General features: G+C 50.0%; 1 protein-coding gene across 1 annotated transcript in view; it reads right to left on the reverse strand.

Moving 5' to 3' along the window:
* The window catches only part of LOC119456531 (uncharacterized), a 258,483-nt gene that overhangs the window by 17,591 nt on the left and 214,432 nt on the right, over nt 1-26,460 (reverse strand). Inside the window, exons 33-44 of the mRNA XM_049669942.1 lie at nt 23,000-23,116; nt 22,146-22,262; nt 18,169-18,274; nt 18,028-18,096; nt 17,862-17,933; nt 17,724-17,795; nt 17,464-17,538; nt 15,045-15,116; nt 14,602-14,673; nt 14,465-14,536; nt 12,745-13,300; nt 1,844-2,159 (exon numbers count right to left, since the gene is read on the reverse strand). Coding sequence (XP_049525899.1) covers nt 1,844-2,159; nt 12,745-13,300; nt 14,465-14,536; nt 14,602-14,673; nt 15,045-15,116; nt 17,464-17,538; nt 17,724-17,795; nt 17,862-17,933; nt 18,028-18,096; nt 18,169-18,274; nt 22,146-22,262; nt 23,000-23,116 — 1,716 coding nt within the window. The remainder of the gene's footprint in view (nt 1-1,843; nt 2,160-12,744; nt 13,301-14,464; nt 14,537-14,601; nt 14,674-15,044; nt 15,117-17,463; nt 17,539-17,723; nt 17,796-17,861; nt 17,934-18,027; nt 18,097-18,168; nt 18,275-22,145; nt 22,263-22,999; nt 23,117-26,460) is intronic.

The following is a 26,460-nucleotide window of genomic DNA, read 5'->3' on the forward strand; positions in this document are numbered from 1 at the left end:
TTATCTCGACTGCTGACTGGTTGATACTTCTGTCCACTTTAAACCCAAGCGCTTCTACAAGGTGTACTTTACCTAGGGTTCTCGCTGGGTCAATCCCTTCGCGTTCCATTAGGATGTGCTCAGTGGTCTCCGGATCTTTACTGCAGCGTATACATGCCTCATCTAGTTCCGAATATTTTCTCCGATATGTTTTGGTCCTTAGGCAACCGGCTCGAGTCTCAAATAGCAAGGCACTGCCCTTTGTTTTATCCTACAGACTTTCTCTTCCAAATCCTTTCTTCTCATTCTTGTAAATCTGCATGGTCTTTTTTGTTTCCATTCTTTGCATCCAATTCATGGTCTCTGTTTCTCTCACTTTCTTCCTTATGACTCTTGGTTGTCTATTTACAGTTTCAATTACCCTGGACTTGGTTTAAAACTTTCTTGACCTCTTCCTCCGTCCTGTGTCCGCGCTTTTCCATGTGCAGATACTTGTGCACTTTAGCCACCCATTTATTTTCATCCATATGTTCCCAAGTCTTTCTACAAAACTAATTTTGCTCTGCGCTTCTTTGACTTCAAAAGAGGCCCAACCCATGTCACCCTGCACTGCCTCATTTGTGGTTCAATGCATAAAACTGCGCTTTCGAACGTCGGACACATTGAAAATTAATATCCCGAAACTGGTGCAGTCCAAAGAATTCGTTCCAAGTGGATACGCCTTGCGAAGTCACTAGCAACAATTCGTAGATTACAATATGCGCCTTATTAATTAAAAAGTTAATTAGCGCAATTAAAATAACTATTTAATTGAGCCTTTTGAATTTTGGTAGAAGTAATGACCGCTTCATCGAGTGCGCTGCAGCTAAAGAAAGGACACACAAAGACGTAGCGCCATCACGCTTATCCGTCAGAACTTTCGAAGCCACTGCAGGCATCACCGCCGTCGTCGTGCCGAGGCCCCCGTGGAGCGTTCGCGAACCGAAGGGTCGGGTCACGTGGGGCACACGCATCGTCTGCGGAGCACCAGGCGTGCGACAGCATCCCGGCAACACGCTCCGCCGGTGGGCCGCGGAACATTCAGCGCAACGGACGAAGGTCAAGATGAAAGACGACACCACGAGAATGATCGCCGTGGCTGAGTAAATACGTTACAGTAAACAAATTGAGACAACAGAATAAAACAATTGCGTTGCAGTAACGACGATGGTAGCTAATTTTCTTATTTTTTAAATAATGAAGGCTTGCAGCTTTTGATGGAGACGAAGTAATATTAAAAAATAGCGAGCCGTTTTGAAATAAAAGGGTGGTTCCTTCGGAAACATGCCATCAGTGGTGGCGACCACGGGGTGATGGGTGATATGGGGTAACTATAGGAGCCAATTAAGGAAAATCCATTAATTAACATTTGGTTTCAGCGGGCTCATAGTAAGTGGGAAATTGAAGCGATACGAGCCTTTTATCTGCGGAACTGTGGCACGACGGCTACCAGAGCGCGCGAAATCGAAACTGCAGCGACCCTCGAGGGGACGTTTCTGTTTGCGTCACCCAGGAGCCAGCGCGCTGACTGCTGCCCGCTGCTGGGTGACGTAAACGGTGACGTTTTTGTACGCTGTCGGTCGTGAAGCAATACGAAGAGTGGTGATTAATCACATCCGCCTATCGATTTTTTTAGCCTAAAAAGGTTAACATCGCTACTAAGCTCCTACACACAGATTTTGTCGTAGATCGGCCAGGATATTTCGAAAGAAGTTGTACGACGTTCTCCAGCTATCGCAACACTTCATATGTGCACATAATTTAGTAAAATGTAAGTTTCGCTGTCGTCCCGAGGGTAAGTGCTGGAGGGTTGTGTATGGCTCACCTGGTATGCGGACGCCCGACATGGCCATGAGCCCCATGACGATCATGGGAAACCAGCAGAGCGAATTGGTGAATATGATGAGCGCCATCTGGCGGCCGACCAGGCTGTCGGCCTGCGGGGGCCGCGCGGCGTGCCGCTTGACGGCCGTCTTGGAGCGTCGGATGCTGAGGTACATGTACGCGTACGCGGCCACAATGCTGGCGAAGGCGAAGAAGTTGACGCAGAAGAACACGGCCACCGAGTACTCCCAGCCGGACGGCTTCTGGTTGGTGATGTGCAGCGCCAGACACACACCCGAGCGCGCATAGAACTCCCCCTGCACAGAAGGCCCCAATAAAAGTTTGGAATGTTGTGCCAGTCCAGCAACATGCAGACATGTACAGGTTAGTCCTTGTAGATTCGACAATTCGAGGAAGGCAGACCTGAAACACGTGACAAGCGATGCAAGGCAGACGAGGCTATAGTATAGCGTCCGTTGTTGGGACTCGGGGTAGCGTTTAGGCCGGGGATCCTTCCAGCCACAGGGATGGTACAGTACGTCCAGGAGTAGGAGCGAGAGAAAAAGGTTTACCTTGCAATATTTACAGTGGCTCCAGATATGGGAGCCCGCTCCATGCAGGAGCACTTTGAATATCTCCGCTCACTGCATGTCTGAGCACACATCAGAACACGCCAGGACACCCCTAGAGGTAGCGCACGGAAGGTGCGAAGAAGTCGCACGCACGGTTCTACCGATGGTAGAAAGAGAGGCTAATCTTTGTGAGCCTAAATGTACGTTCACAGGTGATGCCAGATCCGTAGACCGTGGCGTAGTTGTTGAGGAACCCGTTGATGGGTACCGGATTGGCGTTCCAGTTAATTTTGTGCTTCAATGCATAAAGCGACGTTTTGTTAAGCAACTAACTGGAACGCCAATGCATTTCTCCGCAAAATCGGGAATTAATATTTCAAAACTGGTGTCATCCGAGAATTCGTTCCAAGTGGATCCATCTTGCGAACTCCACGGCTACAATTTGTAAATTGCACTATGGGCCATCAGGTAATTAGTTAAAAACTTAATTAGTGAATTTTTCTTAATTATTTGATTATGCATTTCCATCGCTTGTGCAAGTAATGTCCGCCTCTTCGAGTAGACCAGCTCATGAACTAGAATTGTACTATCTGCCACAGGCAACCTTTAAGAATTTTTGAAAGTGTTCGCTGAAACACCTTGTATATCGCGCGCATGAGCACAGCTCCGTGAGTCTGCGTTTCCTTTTATTGCGTTGCCTTTCTATAGTTCTCGATTCCGAGTAGCGCCCGTATACGCAGGCGGCACACGTGCCTTCCGTCTCCTCGAAATACTTGCCCACCTGCCTCTCGTGCGCCGCTCACAAGTTGGTTCCAATGTTTGTGCTGCTATATCATCATCATCATCATCATCATGACCATCATCATCATCACCACCATCATCAGCAGCAGCAGCAGCAACAGCAGCAGCAGCCTATATTTTATGTCCACTGCAGGACGAAGGCCTCTCCCTGCGATCTCCAATTACCCCTGTCCTGCGCTAGCGTATTCCAACTTGTGCCTGCAAATTTCCTAATTTCATCACCCCATCAGAAAACACGTAGAAAAACACGTCAATCGGATGGGTCTCCGGCTATCGCCTTCCAAATCGGAGTTACTCCTATATCGTCCCACTAGAAGAGGACCCAAGCCTAGAGGGTGGAGGCCTCCAGAGGAGATTGATATTGGCGTGCGAACGTCGTCCGGCAGCGATATCCCAAGGGTTCGTTCTCTCCGGGTGCTAGGCATGATCATTGAAGCTAACGGTCAGCACGGGCGTACTATAGATAAGCTTAGAGGACATGCTGAAGGAGTAATCAGACTCATTGTAAGGGTTTCTAACAGAAAAGGAGGCCTTAAGGAAGATAATCTCCTCAGGCTTTTCCACGCGTTTCTCATGAGCCATGTGAATTATGTCACTCCGATGCACAGATGGCAGAAACACGAAATGAACAAGTTGAACACGCTCATCAGGAAAAGTATTAAGAGAGTCCTAGGACTCCCAATGCGCACAAGCACAGAAAACCTAGCAAGCCTAGGCGTCCACAACACATTAGAGGAAGTTATCGAAGCGCAGCAATCCGCACAAACTGCTAGACTCTTGTCTACAGAGGCGGGAAGAGGGATCCTGGCTAAGGTCGGGATCAATCCGAAGACGTTAAGGGATAGGAACGTTCAGCTTTCGGATAGTGTGAGGCAGGCTATTAAGGTCTCCCCACTTCCGAGGAACGTGCATCCGACTTTCAACACTGGCAGGAGGACGGCTCGCGCCTCTGCGCTTTTGCGGTACGCACATGCGCACGAGGCAGAGTCATGTTTTGTAGATGCTGCCCAATACGAAGGCGACTCCAGCCATTTTGTTGCTAACGTCGTGGACATGAAGGGTCGAGTGTTATCGGCCGCGTCAATCAGGACGTCATCGGCTTGCAAGGCGGAGCAGCTGGCCATTGCGCTGGCGCTCCTTCGGTCGGACATTGAAGATATTTATACGGACTCGAGATCAGCCCTTCGAGCTTTCTCGACTGGGGCAGTTTGTGAAGAGGTTGGTAGGGCACTTGAGGGTAAGGTGTTTACTCATCACGTCATTACATGGTTCCCGGCGCACGAGGGCGCAGAACTAGGGGGGCTAGCCAACGTTAATGAGTTGGCCCATGCCCGGGCGCGAGGTCTTTCCGGCCGCGCCGGGCACTGGGAGGCCGGTGTGCCGGGTGGGACCGGCGACGGGCTTGGTCCGACCTTTTCGGAGGCAGAACCCCCCCGTTTCAGGGACATTCTCTCCACCTTCAACGAGATCACTAGCCACTATCAGATGAGTCGTAGGGCTTTCCCCCTGCCACATCGAAATCTCACGAGGCCTCAAGCCGTGACCCTCAGGCTAATACAAACGAACTCGTATCCCACACTCTCCATCATCAGTAGGTACACGGAGGTCTCCCCTCTTTGTCCCGACTGCGGCGGAGTTAGCGATTTCAAACACATGCTCTGGGAGTGCCCCTCTTTACAGCACCCCACGGACCACGTATTGATGGCGGACGCATTTTATTCATTGGTCAAGAGCCACGAATGGATTAATCAACTCCGGGCTGTCCAGAAGGCCCACGATGCGGCGGTGAGGCTTGGCCTTCCCGTCCCAACGTGGGAGCGGCCCGCAGTCTTGCCCCTATAAAAACGGGGTGAAGATTCTTCAGGACCTAAATAAATGTTACCACCACCACCACCATCACCCCATCTGGTTTTCTGCCGACCTCGACTGCGCTTCCCTTCTCTTGGTATCCATTCTGTAACCCTAATGGTCCACCGGTTATCCATCCTACGCACGCATTACATGGCCTGCCCAGCTCCATTTCTTCCGCTTAATGGCAACTAGAATATCGGCTATCCCCGTTTGTTCTCTGATCCACACTGCTCTCTTCCTGTCTCTTAACGTTAGTCCTAAGATTTTTCGTTCCATCGTTCTTTGTGCGGTCCTTAACTTGTTCTCGAACTTCTTTGTTAACTTCCAAGTTTCTGCCCCATATGTTAGCACCGGTAGAATGCAATGATTGTACACTTTTCTTTTCAATGACAGTGGTAAGCTCCCAGTCAGGATTTGGCAATGCCTGCCGTATACACTCCAACCCAATTTTATTCTTCTGTAAATTTCTTTCTCGTGATCAGGGTCCCCTGTGAGTAATTGACATAGATGAACGTACTCCTTTACAAACTCTAGAGGCTGACTGGCGATCCTGAATTCTTGTTCCCTTGCCAGGTTATTGAACATTGTCTTCTGCATATTCATCTTTAACCCAATTCTTACACTTTCTCGATTAAGGTCCTCAATCATTTGCTGTAATTCGTCTCCAATGTTGCTGAATAGGACAATGTCATCTGCAAACCGAAGGTTGCCGGGATATTCGCCGTTGATCCTCTCTCCTAAGCCTTCCCAATCTAAGAGCTTGAATACTTCTTCTAAGCATGCAGTGAATAGCATTGGAGAGATTGTGTCTGCTTGCCTGACCCCTTTCTTGATAGGTAACTTTTTGCTTTTCTTGTGGAGAACCAAGGTAGCTGTGGAATCCTTGTAGATGTTTGCTAAGATATTCACGTATGCCTCCTGTACTCCTTGATTACGCAATGCCTCTATGACTGCTGCTATCTCTACTGAATGAAATGCCTTTTCATAATCTATGAAAGCCATATAGAGAGGTTGATTGTGCTCCAAACATAAAGGTGAACCGATCCTTTGCCCGTCATTGTCTATTAGCATTACATCTTTGTAGCAGTATTCTCTACTGTACGTTGCCATGTTAAATTCCTCTCCTGAAATAGCAGATGCGACATCGGCATGTGTCTTGCATTAACCTTTGCACCGTGTGCTATGTAGCATTTCACTTTTCTTAATGTTATTGGCCTTCACTGCTTGCAGAGCAGAGTGGCTTTCTTGAATGCAAGCTTTCTCATTCCCATATTTAATTCCTGGTCTCGTTCAGGACTGCCCTTCTTGCTCAATAGCCTGGGTTTTTGTGCAAGCTACACTGATATGGTTGATTGCAAAATCTGGTTGCAGAAACTTGGTCGTGGTCGCTTTGTTACGTTCCTCGGATTTGGGGGGCCTAGTAAGTTGCATTGGGAAGCAGTCTCTCAAGTTAAGCACCTGCTCCTGCAGTCCGTACAGCGACATAGACTCCCAATATATACGCACCGTGATTGGTGCTCCCCATTCCGTCCTTTCCTGCAGTAGCCGTGTGCAAATTTTGCTTGTGGCCTTCGTTGGCCGTGATTTGGCGTCAACAGAGAGCAGCATACATGCTTGCATGGTACGAAGTGTATGAAGTTGATAGCCACATGGGTAGAAAGGCCCACATAAGTGGCTGCTGAAGGTGATGCCCAAGAAACCGACTTGTCCATATTGAGACAAAGTGGGGCACCAAGTGTGAGCCACATATTAGCGGCCCCCGAAAGAAAAGAAACATCCAAGCTGGAAAGGAGTTAACGCTAAAATGCTGGGTAGTCGATGTCGCTGGGTTGGCTGCGGCAGCAGATGCCTGCGTTAGCCGAATGCTTCGCAATGCAAGTTGCTTATCTTCAACGATGAATGTCGGTGCAAACAGGTGGGATATGCTGCCCAATCGGTTTGCGTTTGTTGTTGTCGCTTGTTACCAGACCACCATGTGCAACGAAGGCAAGCACAAGCACTGCACCTGTAGTTGGACTGCTGAATGCGCCTAAGTGACCCGTCTTACGTCATTCCTCACTGTTACCATGTGGATCTTAGCCAATGTATAGTGTATTGTCTGAACTTTATGTGGTGATTGAATGCAGAATCTCATTTTGCTGTTATCTCACTTGTTTATGGTCACTGTGTTACGTTTCTTGGATGTGGCGGCCTGGTCATTTGCATTGGGAAGCAGTCTCTCGAGGTAAGCACCTGTTCCTGCAGTCCGCGCAGCGACATAGACTCCCTATTTACATGCACCGTGATTGGTGCTCCCCGTTCCGTCCTTTCCTGCTGCAGTCGTGGGCAAATTGTGCTTGTGGGCTTCCTGAGCCGCGATTTGGCATACGTGCTTACATGGTCGGAAGTGTATGAAGTTGATAGCCACCTGGGTGGAAAGGGCCGCAAAAGTGGCTGCCGAAGGTGATGCCCACGAAACCGACTTGTGCATATTGAGAGAAAATGGGGCACCGAGTGTCAGTGACACATTAGCGGCCCCGATAGACAAAACTAACCGTGCAGGTTGGAAAGGAGGTAATGCTAAAACGCACGGTAGTCCATGTTGCTGTGTTGGGTGCGGCAGCAGATGCCTGCGTCACCCGATTGCTTCGGTATGCAAGTTGCTGATCTTCAACGGTGACTGTCGGTGCAAACAGGTTGGACACTATCTGCTTGCGCTGCTGGTTGTCGCACGTTACCGGACCGCCATGTGCGATGTCAAAAGTGAGCAGTTTACGAACTCGCGTTTATTGTTTCAGCGTATCTCAACATGCAAGTTTTATTGCTGCTCTTGTACGAGAAGGTGCACTGTTTGTCTTCTAATAAAGTCGCACGTCCTGTTCACTCACTTGTGGCTTGTTTGTGTAGGCGTCAGTAAAGGCTCTTTGGTCTCCTGGCAAATAAAACGCACCAGCTAAGCGGCAGCCAAGGCACTGAGGCATGCCGCAAAGCCAGCAGGGCGGGCGCGGTGCGACCGGTAAAAAGCGGCCATATTGGATTTCGCACGCACGCACGCACGCACGCACGCACGCACGCACGCACGCACGCACGCACGCACGCACGCACGCACGCACGCACGCACGCACGCACGCACGCACGCACGCACGCACACACACACACACACACACACACACACACACACACACACACACACTAGATTTCCGCTTCCTGTTTGAGCAGCGCCATCTGTCGGGTGCCCCAGTGAGTTCCATGCGCTAGCGCTTCTTATTTTCGTACCAATGTGGAAGGTACAATTTCCCTTCTCTAAAGTTCGTTCTTTATTCTATGGCTCCGCTGAAGCTGCGGCACTCCGTCAACGCCGAGCAGATCACCTGAACTTCCCTTGGGCACGGTCAAGTTACTCACAAGAAAGGTAACCTTCAAACACAAGGTGCACCCAGGACAAGCTTCGCTTACCCCCAATTTCCGGTAGGGGAAGGGCCGACGATTGTTTTTTTCTTTTTTTTTTTCTTGCTGCTGGTCGCGGTACAACTGTTTCGATTTCTTTGCCTGAGTTGCTCTGGATGTCGGTATCCTCCAGAGTTCTATGCATGTCGCTAAGCATTGATGTGTCGGATTTTTTTCTGTTCTCAGTCAGGATCTGTTCGAAGTCACATCGACAATCGGAGTCCGCAGAGTTAGGAATCAGCGTAATTATATAAGTGGCGCGTACTTTTTCACAGCTTGCCACGGAAAGAAACGCGGAGCCGAGCGTATTCATCATCACTCACGAGTGAGAGGTGTTTTCTTGCGGTCAATCACTGCCACACCTCACTTTATTCTGTACTTTCCTTTCTTAAAGGTTGTGTACAACATCGAATGTAAATTTAGCGCATGAATTATTTGTGGCGCCTAAATTACAGCGTTCGTACATTGATGCACCGGACATAGTCAGCAGCCAGAAAAAGGTTGATTACAATGCTTTGAAAATCTAACGCTTGTGTGTCGCCGCGTCGTTTTGAAGAAAAAATTAAATAAAATAAACAGGAAGTTGCAGTTTCGCCCGAAAGGTGAAGGATCGATTGCGGTAGCAAATTATTAGACAGCTATACGAAGTAAGGATAGTAACAAAAGAACTTCTTGAGCAAGTCGGTGCGCTTGATTGTGGCGCGAAATACATTTCGTGAAGAGCCGAACTACCAACTGTTTAATGACAGCCTCGGAACCATACAGAAAACAAAAACAAAACTTCCGCGCGTGCGCAGAGAGGCAAGGTGTGACGCAGAACTACATTGTCATACCATATTTTGAAAAAAAAAGAAAAAGTACATTTCTGCAGAATACAATGTGATAGATGTATCGCTTACACAACCAGACCCTTTCTTTTTAATATTTTTGCACTTTGCGGCTCAATTAAGGATAGTAGTTTTATCGGTCGTATAAACTTGTTAACAGTAGCGTACTAACTAAATTAACAAGCATGGTGTCCCGCGCGCACAGGCAAACATGAACACATCTCGCTTGATGACCGCGTACGCTCGCTGTCGAAATGCCGGCGTGAAGAAGAGCCGCAGCGAGCTACGTGTTGCCTCTCGCTTCAATGCGAACCCAAGCGGCCGCCGCTGGAGTAGAAACCCCGGCGTGCTTCCTCCTCGCCTGCCTGCCTCCCTCGCGAGCGAGGTCGAGCTACCAGCCTCGACTCACCCTCGCACGCTTTGTCGCATCCACTGCATACATGCATGGCGCGGCCACGATGTTATCGCACTTGGAATTTATACGGAGCATCACGGCGACGACGACGTCGGAAATGGGTTTGGCGTGTCTATATAATTGAAATCTCAATAAATAAATAAATAAATAAATATTTTCGATGAAGCTACGACATCTTAAAGGGACACTAAAGAGAAAAAATTAATTGAGCTGTATTGATAAATTATTTTTCTACAATAATGAAAAAACAAAAACACTCTTACCGTGAGTCACTCTTACCGTTTCTGACTTGGTAAGCCAGAAAAGACGCAAAAAAAGAAATGTCACCGTTTCGCCTTAAGGGCGAAGCAATGAATGCGATAGCAACACAGTAATGTCATACGAAGTAAGGTGAGTGGCTTTGGTAGCAATATGAATTGTAGTAAACATGAGCTTAGTAAGCAAGCAGGTGTGCTGCGGCGTAAGTAGACCGACATGAAGAGTGACTCGATGACCATGACAAGGCGCGTGTGAAACGGTGGTGTTGATGAGAAGCGCGTCCCGTGGTCAGCGCGTGCGGGTGCGAAGGGATATATACACACCTGTAGCGCTGCACTGCCGATCCGAGCAGCATTGCATGTGTAGCGCGCGCTGGAAAATGAGCATGTGAGATAGGCTCGACTATTACTAACTGAATTAACAAGCGTGGTGTCAACGCGCAGAAGCAAACATGAATAGATCACACTGAATGACCGCAGACGACGACTGTCAAAACGCTGGCAGCAAGCGCAGCCGACGCAGCGGGCGAAGGTTCGTGCGGTCTATCGCTTCAACGGAAACTGAGCGGCGAATGCACAGCGCATACAAAGGTCAGAGCCGTGTGGAGATAAGAGACTGTGCGGGCGACCGCCACAGCTGGGTAACGTACGAGCACGGTTGTTGGCAGAGTAGAAGCTGCGCCGCCCCCCCTCCCTCCCGCGCTGCCTTCCCGCTTTCTTGCTTTCGCGTGGGAGATTGAGTGGCAAGTTCCCCTTGCGCCCGGTTGCGTATTTCTATTTGCGCCCACACACAGTGCTCGACCGCTGGCGCCACGCTGCGCCGCTCGCGCGTACCATGTTTCTAGCCGCCGCCGTTGGAACGGAGGAGGCGTTGACGGAGAACACGCTGGACTGGTGGTGACTAGCCTGCTGTTAGGGGATCGGTGGTATTCCTAAATAAACGCATCACTGTTTTGATGATCCCAATATAATCTCACTATCAGGGAGGGAGCAGTCTACCTGACTGGAGCAGTATTTTTTTATTTGGGGTGTTGCTACGCTGCGCTCCGCAACACCCCAACGACCGCCGCTTGGCATCGGCGCCCGGCACCACGGCTTCCGCCGTGGCACCGGGGTTCAGCCGCCCGCGCTGGCAAACGGAGAGAAAAAAAAGGAAAAGCGCGATATAAAGAAAAAAAAATGCTAGCTTGTGTGGGATTCCAACCCACGCACGCATGATCCCAAAGCGGGCGCCATAACCACTCAGCCATACAGCAACGCTTCTAAGGACTGCATTCATGCGAACCACCTTGAAACGCGGTACGCGCGAGCGGCGCAGCGTGGCGCCAGCGGTCGAGCACTGTACGTGGGCTCAAATAGAAATACGCCGCCCGGTTGCAATATACGCCTTTGGTGCCGGAGCACAGCGTCGCCCCGCCTCCCTCCCTCCCTCCCTCCCTCCCATACCCCCACGGCCATGGAGGAAGGAAACCCCAGGAGAGGCCCTGGCCAGCATGAACGCATTGGAGAAGGTGTGGCAGAAGTCACGTGCTGTTTTTCGCAAAGGAGCATTGGGACGGGTACCCCAAATGTCAAAGTTGCCATGACAACCGCGCTCGTGAAGCTTTCGCTGCTGCTCTCGGTCTCTGAAAAGTGAGATAAGATTTTTCCGCCGGTGTCTTTCCCGCAGCACCTTTTGTTCGCCAGAAAAGCTGACTTTGGAGTGTGGTGTGTGAGCTTGAAAGTTGTGTTTTGGGTCTGTGAGTGTGAGTGTCGGCCAGCAACAGATACACTCAAGCAATCACGACGCGGGTCTTCGTTGTCTTCTTCAACGTGCCACGGAAAAACACAGGAGCACGTCTGCTTCCCTAAAACTGCTACAGAAGTTTTGTAGGCTTTGTTTTGACGCGCGTCAGGAGCACACACATCCGGCGGCTCGTAACAATGCAAGTTCAAAGTTCGCGCCCATCTGCTCCGGCGAGCTGCAGAACCCCTGATTGGAGGCGCAAATAGAGGTGGCACACCAACATGGCTGCACTTCCGGCTTCAAAAAAGTGACGTCAGGGCCTCTCCTGATTTGTTTCCTTCCTCCATGTCCAAGGCCTTTCGCGCGACGGTCGCGTTTGCTTTCCGCCGTGCGTTCGCTCTCTGTGATAGCGCGCGTCCCCGCACGCTTCCGATCGGGCATACGTCGCGCGGCGAATATTTTATCTATAGGGAACCTCACGGCGACGGCAGAAATCCGGTTGAAGTGTCCATATAATTGCTATCGCAACAAAAAGAAGAAAAAAAGGCGGGTGGCGACGCCGCCTTCAAGTCTCCGCATCAACTCGCCGTGAGGTCATGGATCTTGACGGCTAGGGCCTACTTGTTATTGACGAAGATGGACTACACTGTCACTCTACGAAAGAGCCTCGAAGACTGAACTTGGCGAGTCTCGGTAACGTTTATGCTGGGCGACGATGGGCCAAGTACGAGTAAATAGTTTGAAATCTGTGACGTCACACTAACATATTACGGTGCCAAATAAAAACAAAACTGCAACTTTGGCCTTCATTTTCTCTCGAAATGATCAACCTACTATTGCGAAATTAACTAAAATAGAATTTTCAAAGTATACTTTATCAGTCTAAACGAATTAAGTGTTTCCCTTTAGTGCATCCCTTTAACAGCGTCATCCCAGTGCATTTTCAATACCCCGTAAATTCCAGACGAGAAGCACGGAAGGAGGACGCGGAAGGGCTTGGCCATCAGGCACGGACAAGAGAGCGCACCTGAAAGTACGGCTGTATGACGAGTGGCAGTGCGGCGATGGCGACGGCGGTGGCCCAGGCGGCCGCAATGAGCTGGTAGGTTCGCCTCAGGCCGACGCGCACCATGGAGAAGGGGAAGGAGATGCAGATGAGGCGGTCGGCTGTGATGAGCACCAGCGTGAAGATGGAGCTCTCGCTGGACAGCGTCGAGAGGAAGCCGCACAGCTTGCACAGGGCGCTGGCGCGCCACACGTCCGAGTTCTGGATGTAGCGGCCGCGGTAGTAGATGTCCACGCTAGCGATGACGATCAGGTACACGCCCATGAGCAAGTCGGCGCAGCCCAACGAGAGAATGAGCGTCGAGCTGACCGGGTTCGAGTTCTTGGTCTTGAGGCGCCACGCGATGACGAACAGGTTGCCCAGAAGCGCCACAACTCCCAGCACCCAGAGGAAGGAGCGCTGCACGGGACTGCTCATGAGGTCCTCGCACGACGAGATCTCGTCAGCCGGCGGCAGGCAGTAGTCGAAGGACACTTGTGGCGACGCCAAGCAGCAGAACTTGAACGAATCACTGAAGCTGCACGGTGAAGAGACGCCAGCAGTAGCGAGCACTAATTAAAGATCGCAGACATTCCACTCCTGTGAATGTGGGCTAACAGCTGAGCTATTCTTCGGCAGTACGCACTACACGCGGCCTCCCCAGACCAGCGCATGCAACATACTAACTGCCTATTCCGTTCTTTGCGCAGGCGCGGAAATGGAATAGATCCATGGCTTGTTAGCGACCACCTGTCACACCAACCAGATGATCGATGCGTGCTACGGCCATTAGCGCTCCCTCGGCGCAGCCAAACCGAGTAGCTGGCTAAGTCTGGAGCTGGGGTAGCTGTCAAAACCGCATCACGTTCGCGCTTCGCAACATCTCGAACATTAACCATGGGCGTCGGCAGGGGGGTGCAAAAGGGGGCTCTTGCGCCCCCCCCCCCTCCTCAAGCCACACCAGCATCCCCTCCTCGCCGCGATGCTACAGGTTTGCCCTCCCCCTCCCCAGCGACAAAATCTTGCCGATGCCCATGACGTTATCAATCACCATCATATCGTTCTCGAACCGCAGTCTGTCGCACACCGCACAACTGAATCCGAAATGTCTGTCTAGAAAGATTATCTGAAATTTCGCATACGCATCCTTGTGGTTGTCCAATTTACTGTGCCCTGTGTACGCTGCACCCTGTGACCTGCGTCACTTCGCCGCATTCTCCGCTTCGCGGCACCCGCCGTCCTGGCGAGCCCGCGGCTTACGGGCACGATCTTCACTGCTACTCACTGCCCGTATCCTAGCTCTGATCTTGCTACGCCAGGTGTCAGCACATGCCTTTGGCGTTACGTAGTATTGGTTGGTTTGTTAGATTTACTCTTGCTACGTACACAGGTGTCAGCACATGCCTTACTGATTTGCTTAGCCCCCTCATAGAGGGCGCGGGAGTTTTGAGGCGCGGACATTGACCAATTTATGGGAGGGTAGATATATAGAGCTCCGCTGTAAAATGGGCGCTGCGCCTTCCTCGATGTGGAGCGCCCTTCCAATCCCTTGCTGTTGCGAGCTAGCCCTCTATGCTATGATTTTCGGTTTGTCGTAACTAATGCTCTTGCCACTTCTTCGTACTTTGGGAGTACTTCGTACTTTGAAACCACACACACCCACACGCACACACAGAGAGAGAGAGAGAAAAGCTTCACTTACAGAGACTCCAGAGAGTGCAGGCCATGGAACATTTCGTGAGAGAAGTGCTGGATGTCGTTACCCTGTATGTCTCTGCAAATAACGAAACACAGGCGGCGCTGGTGACAGTTTTGCTTCATCATGTCGACTGCACTTACAAGCTGGTGACGCTCTTCAATCCCTGAAACGCTCCGTCTTCCACGTACTGCAACTTGTTGTTCCGTAGATTCCTGCAAGTCAATTCATTCCAAGCTGACGTACACAGGGCTATATGAAGACGCGTGAGGCAAGAAGATGCGTTTTATACTTGTAGCTTCTTACTGAAACAAGCCTAGACAGCTATTGATTGATTGATTTGGTTTGGTTTAACGCGAACACAGGCTACGAAAGATGCTTGTAGTGGGGATAATTCAGTTCTTTAACGAGCACCCAAAGCTAGGTACACGAGCGTTTTTTTTTCCCCATACCGCGAAATGCCGCGGCCGGATATCGAGCCCGCGAACTCAGCAGCAGCAAAACGCCTGGGTCACCGCGGCGCATTCACTTGTACACCATGGAATGAAATGTTGCAAGAGAACAAATGCATTAGGCACATGCTTACAGTGTCGTCACTTGGTCCAAGCCCACGAAGGTGTTTTTCTTGAGCCCCGAAAGAGCCATGCCACTTAGGTTTCTGTTCGAAAGTGTAGATGAGATATAAGTCGTTGTGCTGCTCACAGCAAGAAGGGAGCTATATACTTCACAGGCACCTTTGTAACTCCATAAGTTAAGCACACGATAAGGTAGTCCATTACAGATGTGGCCCTGAACATTAATTTAGATAAAAACCTTCCTCAGAACCGCTTGTTGGAAGCGGTAAGGATTTTCGATCAGGCACAGATTCCTTTGTTCAGCATTTTATGATATAGACACAAAAGCTGCTTTCGAAGGCCGTTTTCGTCTTCCATTCAGCATTTTTATTTTCACTGGGCGTCCGATACCAAAAGGCGCTCAGTGATACATGCAACAGAAGTAATGACAGCGGCAATTACTATGACACATTGAGGACCTAAAAACGTCGCAGTTTCGCCCGAAAGGCGAAGCATCGATTGCGATAGCAAATTAGTAGAGAACTATACGAAGCAAGGATAGTAGTTTAATGGGCCGTATAAAGTTGTGCAATATGATTCGATTGCTAACTAAATAGACAAGCACGGTGTCACGCGCGCACAGGTAGACATGAACACATCTCGCTCGATGACCGCGGCAACTCGCTGTGAAAACGCCGGAGTGAGAAAGCGCGCCAGCAGCAGCGAGCAAATTAACCTTCGCGCTGTCTCTCGTCTCGCTTCAACGCGAACTAAACGTCGAAAGCACAGCGCATACGAAGCTGCCGGCACTTGGTGCATGCACTTTGTCCCCATCGCCATTCGCTTTGAAGATGAGGGCCGCGCGGGCGTGCACTTCGCCCACATCGCAGATCGCTTTCAAGATACGGCGCCAGCGCGGCCGCGCTGTGAGCAGCACCCAACGGAGCAGAACGCACCCCCCCCCCCCCCCCCGCCGCCCCTACTTCCTCTCCGTCGCCTCGCCCCCGTGCCTTGCGAAAGAAGACCGCGCGCTTCCGGCCTGCCTTCCTCGCTCGCGCGCGCTACATTAAGCCGCAACTGCCGGCTCACCCTCGTACGCTTTCACTCGCGCACACAGCGACGATTTTATCGCTGTTGGACATTATACGGAACCTTACGACGACGCCGACGGTAGAAATGCGCTTGGAGTGTCGATATAATTGCTATCGCAATAAAATGTCAGAATGGGTAAACGTTGCGCGGTCTTCAAAGGTGTAATAAAAATCCCATTGACATAATTCAACGCCGTTAGGAACTTCTGTAGACGGAAGGCGCATATTGCGGTTATACTATACTTTCACAGAATATAGCCCTAATTATGTGGGAGAGGAGAAATAGTTTTGCTCGACATCCAGTGCACGAAATTTGATGGGATTTCTTGCATTTCAAAGGATATGTTAAAATCTACAGATCGTTTGGGCCATCAATGTTTCACAAAGAGATGTCAAAATTAAAGGCACTGATTGGGACATCTAAAGTGAACAAAAGCGACGCGTTACACACCGCTGTTAAATGTACCACTAACTTGTAAGTAGGACTTTTGCAAGACTTTCGTAACGACTGTCACAAATTCACTTTAGCTGTAAACTCGTATATCAAGTTTGTCCGCTTCATACGCACTAACAGATGTCATTTACAAAACTGCGATATTTATTCAGCATTAGGAATATGTAAACTGCATGCTTCAATTTTTTCAACTTACCGATGTTCGGCAAATCTTGTTAAAATAAGAGACTCAAGGTGACAATCTCGCTTCCTATATACGGTCGGTAGAATTTAGCTTTCCATCTTAAATGCAACACACATTTCCCTTAAATCGGTTAAGCACCTGTCTAAATAGAGTATTTCTGAACTTGACATGTATTTGAATAAATAAATCTAAGCAAATTTCCCTTTTTGGCAAGTCTGGAAAAGCCCAGCTTTGAGATCACATGCGGAAGATGGCTCCGGTTCTTGTCTATGCATTTGCACAGTGCATCGACAGCACTTCGATCCACAGGCACCTTCAGCAACGGCAGCGCTTACACGATGTGAGCCAGCTGCTTTCACATTTCCCTTGAATACATACATGTTACAGAGCAACTGCCTCGATTCGAGGTCGCAAAACGTCACACGTGCACTCTGATTAGGCACGCGTCTTGATTAGCGCACCTTGTGAGAGAGCGATAATAGGACAGCATTGTAAATTACTCCGTCAAAGGGATCACTGGCAAGAACTAAAAGAACGCGCGTGGCAAAATGCTGTCGTAAACGTGCCAAACTGTCCTGTGTTATGTGCCGCATGCTACGAATACATAAAGTTTCCGACGGACGGTGAACGCAAACACAAAAATAACCGCATAAGCGACAGAATGCGGACATTTTCATACTTATCTTAACGACATGAACTGTTTGCAAACGTGCAGTACTTACAGGAATGTCAGTTTGTTGAGGCCGACAAACGCGCCAGCCTTAATTTCCGACAGAATTGGGTTGTTTTCCAAGTGTCTGCATACAAATACAGATGGTGGAATGACAGATGAAAAAAAAGACATGAAGATTATGCGTTTTCCGAATATAAACGAACTTCTTGTATGCATATAATAGGAAATGAAAACAGAAAGAAATAATGAGAAGCGATGGCGTTGAGAAGATCTTGCAGTTATGGCTCAAGTGTTGGTTCCGCAACTCACAGGAATCTTACGTTCTTCAGGCCAGCAAAAGCGGCAGTCTCTATCTGAACAATGCGGTTGTTCCTCAAGTCCCTGAAAAAAAAAATGGTATAAAAAATTAATGGCAGTCAGCAGCGATACAGAAACTCTGTCACTTACAGGAGGTACAGGTTCTTCAGTTCGATAAACTTGTTCGACGGCAACACGGTCAGTCCGTTGTACTGCAAGATCCTGCAAGTAAGATGCATGGTACACTTAGTGAATTATGACCCGGTTTTGTGCTTTACAATGAACAATTTACATAATGAATTCGCGTATATCTTACAGTTCACCCAGTCTCTTAAAAGGCGAGAAATTAGACTTGAGTATATCCAGGCGGTTGAAGCTGAAATTTCTGCAAGAGGCAACAAAGTGAAACGCGGTAAGCGTGTTTCAGTGGCATCATACGCTCCGGTGCAGCACTCACAGCTTACGCACGAGGTGAGACAGGTCGTCGGGAAGCGCGACCAAGTTCTTCTCGATGCACTTGACAAAGTGACCTCTGCACTCGCACGCTGTCGGGCACTTGAGGTCTGCGAATAGAGGAGTGTCGAGCCACTTTAAATGCGTAAGCATTTCTACGGTCACCCAACGAGAAATTTGTCCGTCCGTCCTTCATACAAAACGCGTACGACGACCGCTGTCAAGATAGAGCTAGCAGTTTTACCCCGTAAGTTGCCGACACTTCGTGTTACATTATTTACAATGTTATTCCTCGGATTTTTGAGATTGACTGCCCACAAACAAATGACATGAAACAAATCACGGGAAGTGCATGCCTTTTATGTTAAATATTCTGAAACTAAATATTAAAAGTGCGAAACAAAAAAATTGACAGACACTTTAGCATACGCCAAACGGGGTGAAGGCGAAAGCCTGCGCGCTCGAGAGACATCAATTAAATTACTTGACATTCTCATTATAATGCATTGTTACTTCTTATGACTTGTTTTAAATGCGTAAGCACTTCTATGGTTGCCCAACAAGAATAAAAATGTCACAGTTTCGCCCTAAGGGCGAAGCAATGAATGCGATAGCAACACAGCAATGTCATACGAAGTAAGGTGAGCGGCTTTGGTAGCAATATGAATTGTAGTAAACATGAGCTGATTAATTAAGCAGGTGTGCTGCGGCGTAAGTAGACCGACATGAAGAGAGACTCGATGACCACGAGAAGGCGCGTGTGAAACGGTGGTGTTGATGAGAAGCGCTTCCCGTGGGCAGCGCGTGCGAAGGGACACACCTGTAGTGCTGCACTGCCGATCTGGGCAGCATTGCATGTGTAGCGTGCGTTGGAAAATGTGGCCCGACTATTACTAACTGAATGCACAAGCGTGGTGTGAGCGCGCACAAACAAACATGAATAGATCACACTGAATGACTGCAGACAACGACTGTCAAAACGCTGGCAGCAAGCGCATAAGCGCTTAGCGGGCGAAGGTACGTGCGGTCTATCGCTTCAACAGAAACTGAGCGGCGAATGCACAGTGCATAAAGGTCAGAGCCGTGTGGAGATAAGAGACGGTGCGGACGAGCGACGAGCGCGGTTGTTGGCAGAGAAGTGCCCGACTCCCCCCCCCCCCCCCCCCCCCCCCCCGGTCCTTCCGGCGCTGGCTTCCCGCTTCCTTGCTTGCGCGTGGGAGATTGAGTGCGTTCGCTCTCCGTGATAGCGCGCGTCCCCGCACGCTTCCGCTCGGGCATACGGCACGCGGCGAAGATTTTATCTATACGGAACCTCACGGCGACGCCGACGGTGCCGGCAGAAATCCGGTTGAAGTGTCCATATAATTGCTATCGCAATAAAACTGTCCGTGCGTCCGTCCTTCGCGTAAGACGATCACTTTCAAGATGGAGCCAGGAGCAATGTTTTCGCCAGCTGTGGAAGAAGACGACGAAGAACGCGCGAGCACAAGCGCGTCTCTGTGACCACGTGACGTGTGCAACCAGGCACGCACTAAGCCAGAACTGCGGGTCATCAGCACACCTAGCGCCGCCACCTGCAGTCTTGCCTCATCAGTTGACGTTGCGCCGCCTTCCGCATCAGTTGGTGTCGCATTTACCGCGCCAAGACGACCGCAGCCGCTGAGCAGTGCTAGGATTGCCAGCAGTGTTGAGTGTGAACACCACGTCGTTACTACGAAATGCTTACGCATCATTACTCCCTGAGGAGATTCTACGTAAACTTTTAAAAACATTCAAGTTGACATCGCATTAGCACATCGCCAACTCAGGTGTAAGATTTTCAGGTATCTCGTGATACAGAAGAAAGAAAGCACATTTACGCGAGTAAGCCGCTTGCTTATCACAGACCTCGCAGAAACAATTATGCAGGTCCATCTCGGAATCTATGTGAATGAAGTGCGCCCATTTCGTCTTTCGCGCAAACTGGCGCGCACGCGTCCGTGCTGCGCGCGACACACGCTGCGAGTTGGCACGAAGGTGCGTGGGGTGTCATCGTTGGCTGGAGGACCGACCATCGGGCACTCTGTTCAATTCTTCGAGATTCCGGGAGGATCCGCTAAGGCCCTATTTTGCGCTATAGTCGAAGCACGAAATATTTACTGCATAAACAAATTCTGTGCTCGCGATCGCCACAACGTTAAGGCTGTTGAACAAGGAGTGGCCTTAAACCGCGTTTTTTGAAGCTAGTCGAAAGTTCTCAGTGCTTGCTAGGATGAGGATTTTGTTCATTTGGAATGTGAGGTAGTCCATTTTTTTACCGACAAACAATTAAGTAGACCCGAGTCGTGGCCGTCCAAACTTATGACGTCGTGGCGACCTGGTCAGGGCGGCATCGCCAGCCCGTCTTTAGCTTTTATCAATTTCAGCGCGCAGAAAAGACAAAGCGCTGACTGTGATTCCAATGCTGCTGAGCAACCGGCATTTGTACAGCTTCGGCGGAACACGTCCGCCACAAGAAAGGGCGACGTCGGAGTGGTCCACACTGACGGCGATGAGTCTTTACCCAACTTCGCATTGGGACCACAGTCAGCGCTTGTCTTTCCTGTGCTTGTCCCGGTTAAAGTCCCTAGATATACTCGCCGCGGTGGCTCAGTCAGCTAAGGCGTTGCGCTGCTGAGGACGAGATCGCGGGATCGAATCCCGGCCGCGGCGGCCGCATTTCGATGGAGGCGAAATGCAAAAACGCCCGTGCGCTTGCGTTGTAGTGCACGTTAAAGAACCCCAGGTGGTCAAAATTAATCCGGAGCCCTCCAGTACGGCGTGCCTCATAATCAGAACTGGTTTTGGCACGTAAAACCTCAGAAAGAAGAAGTCCCTAGATATTTTTTGCATTCTTTAAGTAGCGACAAGCTTTGAAGCACCGCCGACGAATCTCATTAGGCGACGTTCATTCCGGCAGCCATGTTCTTCCTAACGCTCTTCGCCCGCAATCACTTGCACGCTGCTGCGATCAGCGTAGATAGCAGCAGCCGTTGATGGTCGCATGCTATGTAGGAAGATAATGGCGGCCGACGGAGTAGATGTCGCTACTTAAGGAAGAGCAGGAAATCTAGGGACTTTAGTCCCGGTGTAATTCACAGTAACACGGAACACCACCCAGCCCGGTCTCAAAACTTGTTTCGTTTCTACGTCTTTCCTGGCTGCCTCATCGTGTGGAAGAGGGGCCGTTTTGCTTTTGCACAAGTGTAATGAAGGCGCGGGAGGCGCGGGACAGTTAAAATAGCTTTAACGCCATTTGAGCTACGCAGTTGAAAAAAGTGGGGATCCTTCAAGCGCGGGCCGCGCATGCGCTGTCGATATCAAGACAGTGTATCACACGGCGTGCGTGGAGGAAGACAGGAATCGCGCAACGCGACTGTGTGGTGGTGGCTCAACACGGCGCGCATCAAATCTGTAAACTTGAACAGCGGTCGGCCGCGCTCCGGTAACCGAGTAAGAGCGGCTTTTTTCGCCCTTTCCCGGCCCCTCCTTCGCTTTACTGCCTCCTTCATTAGCGAAAAAAAAAAATGTTATGGCTTGATTTTGTAGTTCCGTTTATAGGGAGTTGCGAACAGCTTGGTTCTAAATAACGCACGTGTTTCATTTTTTTTTTGTTTACATTGTTCGAATACGAAACCAACCAAATGAGAGCCTGTATAGAACAGTTGATTGTTGGGCTAGTTGGTTCTGCATAACTGAACAAGTAACTCAGTGCAATAAAAAAGACAGACACAAAAAAGGGAGAAACAAGGACAAGCGCTTGTCCTTGTTTCTCCCTTTCTTGTGTCTGTCTTTTTTTTATTGCGCTGAGTTACTTGTCTATCGTTCCGATTAACCGGCGATCCTGAAGTGATTTCCGTTTACCGAGGCTGTATCGAAATGTGGCACGCACAAAGCGGTTTGTTGCACCTGCGATGTCGCATGTGCGAAATCGCGAGCAGAACAGGCATGCGTGTGGCGTACCGCAGAGGTGCTCGTCGTCTCCGTGCTTGCACTGGCGGGTGCCGTCGCACAGCTGGTGCAGGGCCACGCACGAGCTCTGGTTGCGGCACTTGTAGCGACCCGGGCACGTGTACTTGTCTGCAGCACGAGAGGGCACGAGAAGAGGTTGGAAACAAGTGCGCCGCAAAGGGCGCGCATGTCATACAATACGTAAAACCCCTATATATAATAGGGGCTTTAACAATACGAACCACGATGTAACACCAGGGACAACTTCGGGACCGCCAAAAGATTTATACAGCTCAGATATACCCGAAAAATACTCGGCCATGTGAACACACAAAGCAGTTAACCTCCTGAAAGTTCTGCCACCCGGGTACCCCCAAAAGCAAATGCTTTCATTCCAGAATCCCGAACAAGCTCTGCACTATTTGTGCGATTAAAGGACAGTCGCGGTAAAAAAAAAAAAAAAAAAAAAAAAGAGCATTCTTCTGGTTTAAAATTTTTCGAATTTATCTAAAGTCAATGTACTTCTGCATGTAGCTTTTGTTTTCTGGCACAATAGGTGCAGTAACTGGGCCTTTTCGTGCGTCTTACCGCTCCCGCAAGAACACGCATTTCGTATGCATTTTTTTTTTTTCGCAAGCGGAGATTCAGCAAATCGCACCGTTGCTCACCGGGGCGCCCTGGGGCGACGATGACCGGATGAAATGGCGCATCAGGGCGCCCCGACGCGTACCGGTGTGACTTGCCGAATTCTTCGTTAGCGAAGCACGAGCAATGCGGGAACACGTGACTGCGACGACGCTGCTCAGCGAAAGCTCTCTCGGAATCCCATGGCGTCACACAAGCAGCGCGTGCTGTGCTGTACTCACTGCATTCGATTTCGTCTTCGCCGCCAATGCAGTCCCACTTTCCGTCGCACAGGAAGTGCGATGGAATGCAGTACGACCTCGTGCACTTGACGTAGTCCTCCGGGCAGACCACGTACTCTGCGAGAGAAAAGACGCTCATTCGCTTGATGTGTGCAGGCTTCACGAACGGCCTCACCAGCACGTGAGTGCTAAAGAAACAGCGCGACTTGTTGATGCGCGATACTGCGCACTCGTTGCTGTTGATGCATGGTAAGTGCGGCTGTCGACGGCCTGGAGAGAAGCGTCCAAACTGATAAAAATCGAGTGTGCGAAGAAAACAGGCACACGTGTGTACGTTCTTAAAGAAGGTAGTGCTGCTGTATTAATTAGGTATCTACTGCAACTGAGACAGGGGCACATCCAGAATTGCTTCAATGAAAAGGCAGGTCAAAAGAAAAATAGAGAGGTTGGAGATGCTCACTGCACTTCAGTTTAGTGCCCACACGTAGCCCGCCCTCTGGATCCGCCAGTGAGTCAAGAAGCATTAATGTTACAAAAGGGGACCTGCGTGGATCTGTTGGTTATACTAAGGAGGAAGAAAGGTAGAATTTATTTAAGGAATGGAAGAATGGTCGGTCTAAGGTCGACTCACCTAGCCTGCTGCATGCTCTTCGTCGGGATAAAGTGAGAGAGTGGGCAAGGAGCGAGTAAAACTCCGTGCTGTGCAGGAATACAGAAACGGTTCTGCAACTGGATTTACAGTCTGCCCAAGGTCCCTGCAGTAAATCTTCAGTAAACGGTCGATTGCTGACTTTGAACAGAGAGTCGGCCAGCTTCTGCCGCTCGCGCGCACACTGGGGCACACACAAATGACGTGGCTCATTGTTTCTGGTACGTCACAGCAATCACAATTGGGAGAGTCGGCACGCTGAAGTAGATGCATATATCGTTTGGTAAATGCCATACCTAATTGTAGTCTGTGAACAATGCACGCATGGCATCGCTGGAGGTCACGCGTGGCATTCGAAAAGTCAGAGTAGCGTCAAGCCTGTGAAGGCTGCTTTGGAGAATGCCTGGTTGTGACCAGTGTTCTATTGTAGTTGTGATAGCAGCCGTTACGAGAGACTTGGAGTCGGGTCTGTGTAATGTTAACAGAAGAGGACGGCTTCGCGACAGAAGCGCTGGCATCGCGGTGTCGCGTCGGCAGCGAAAGAAAAACACCAAGCCGCTCGTGAGATATGTGTCACCATTGCAGCCCCCGATTGAATCAATGTAGCCCCTGACGGTGTACGCTGTAGGAGACACAGCTGGTTGCAGTGTTGCACGCAAATGAGGACGCGTGGCTCAGTATCCCGGATTCAGGTGTCTTCCGCGTGCGCTCTGATGTGTGCAGTGCCTGGAAGCCCACTAGCGAGGTCAATGAGCGCGACGTTAAACGATGTGTAGGGCTGAGCCGTGGGGGACAACATCACCGCCACTCGTAGTCGTGAAGACCAGAGTTGAAATGTCACGCTTACTTTTCTCAGTCTGATCACAAAGAAATCAATCGTATCCCGTATTTCTTTCTTTCCTCTTTAACAATGCGAAGCATTCTCTGCCTTTGCACTTTGTGGTAGGTAGGTTCCTGTCTCGCCTCGCTTTAAAGAAAAATAAAATGTGTGCATTCGAACCTCTGTCGTCAAGCATAGCAGCCGGGTGCCCCAAACATTAGGCCACTTCTCTAAATGCGAACCATTTATTTGTCGGAGTCCAAGGCAAACGCGAGGCCGTCTAAGGTCACATCGCTGATTCGCGCGCACCAGCTCGCACGCCGCTACTCGCTTGGCACCTTCTCCCCACTTGCCGGGGCGGGTAAGTCCCCCGAATAGGCACGCGTGTGCGCGCCACAAATAAACATGGCTCGGTTGCGCTAGCTGCGCAATGTTGCGCGCAGGCCTCTACTTGCAGCCCAATGGGTCCTCGAAAGTATCAAGCGGAAGGGGAGAGCGTGCAAAGGCTCTGCACAGACTACAGAGGCATGCGATGCGTGCCAAAGCGGCGAGGCTCCTGAGGAGGCGAAGGACGGGCCCACGAGACACGCGCGGCCGAAGAACAGCGGCATGCCAGCGAACGGCGTGCTGAATAGGCCGCCGAGACCAAGTGGCGCCGATTGGACGACCGGCACTACCGGTATACGGAGACCTTCGAAAACACTTTGTCCAAGAAGGTGCGGCTTGTATAGCGTCTGTGACCGCCTCTGGTTCCGGTCGTACGTCGCAAGGGTGTCGCGGCCCGCGCTTGCGGCAGTCCTCGAGTGAGGGTTTCCCCGGAAGGACGTGAGTTCGTACGGACTTTGCGCCACGTGCAGGAGAGAAATGCTTCGCATGGTTTCCGCCGTAACTTGTTGTTTCTTTATTAATTAGGCCACGAACACACGCATGCTTCACTCGGCGCGTGCCAATTCTTCTTTCCTTGTGACAGCTCGCGCTCCGAGGTGCCGCTTTAGACTGCACTATCTCCGGGACCGACCCACTTCGCCTAGAACTCTCATCGTAGCAGCTTACGCTGCGTAGGAAATGTGCGGCGTTGTACAAACTTTATGGTAGGTCAGGTTAATCAAGTTTTAAGATTTATTCGCCGAAGAACAAAGCTAATCGTCGTTTTAACATGCACCACATCAAATAGCCACAGGTACTATCGACCAAAAAGGTTTACGGACCAAGGGATCTGAAAAAAAGCTGAATATATACGCAGCCTCAAAACGCAGCCTGGTATTCCCATTTCCAGCCTCTACAGCGAACAACATTGTCATGTACGGTTTTACGGGCTACTTTTAAAGGCTGTTCGGATATTTAGCGTTTTCTGAGATCCCGTGGTCCGTAAAACTTTTTAAAAGGTCAGTGGTCGGTGCGAATAACACGTAGTCGCTGATGACGTCACAATCCGTGTTTCTCTCGCTTACGCTCGTCCACTAGAACCCCAAAATCACCATGTCGTGGGCTCGAGTCGAACGACCGGCGTCGTGTCCTCGACGTGCTGCTGTCGTCACACACACAATTCACACGTATTCGGAGCCCCAAGCAATTCTGGATGGCCAGGTTCGCATAGCATAGCTTCTGGACAGCACTTTGCAATGTGGTGAACCCGACTTAAATCATGGATGCGGGACCCCAAAGAGGTGCGACGTAATGTGGCGATTTAGCGGTAAATGCGCGAAAAATGCATTTACCGCTAAATCGCCACTGAATTGGTTTTCATTAATTTTACAAGGCATGCATTTTCTTTTTGTTTTTTAACGAATTTCTCTTCTTTGACTCATTATGATTCTTCAGTGAACGTTGGTGTCTTTTTTTACACTTACATTTGATCAACTTCCTTTTTTTTTCTCGACTTTCGACAAAGACATGCATTTGTTCTCACGGCTTTCCTTTTTCCTATCACCCTATTTTACTCTAAAATGGATACTTCTTGATGCAACTATTTCTCCGATGTCCTAGGCTTAA

The sequence above is a fragment of the Dermacentor silvarum genome, chromosome 6, assembly GCF_013339745.2.
Source record: "Dermacentor silvarum isolate Dsil-2018 chromosome 6, BIME_Dsil_1.4, whole genome shotgun sequence".
Taxonomy (NCBI): domain Eukaryota; kingdom Metazoa; phylum Arthropoda; class Arachnida; order Ixodida; family Ixodidae; genus Dermacentor; species Dermacentor silvarum.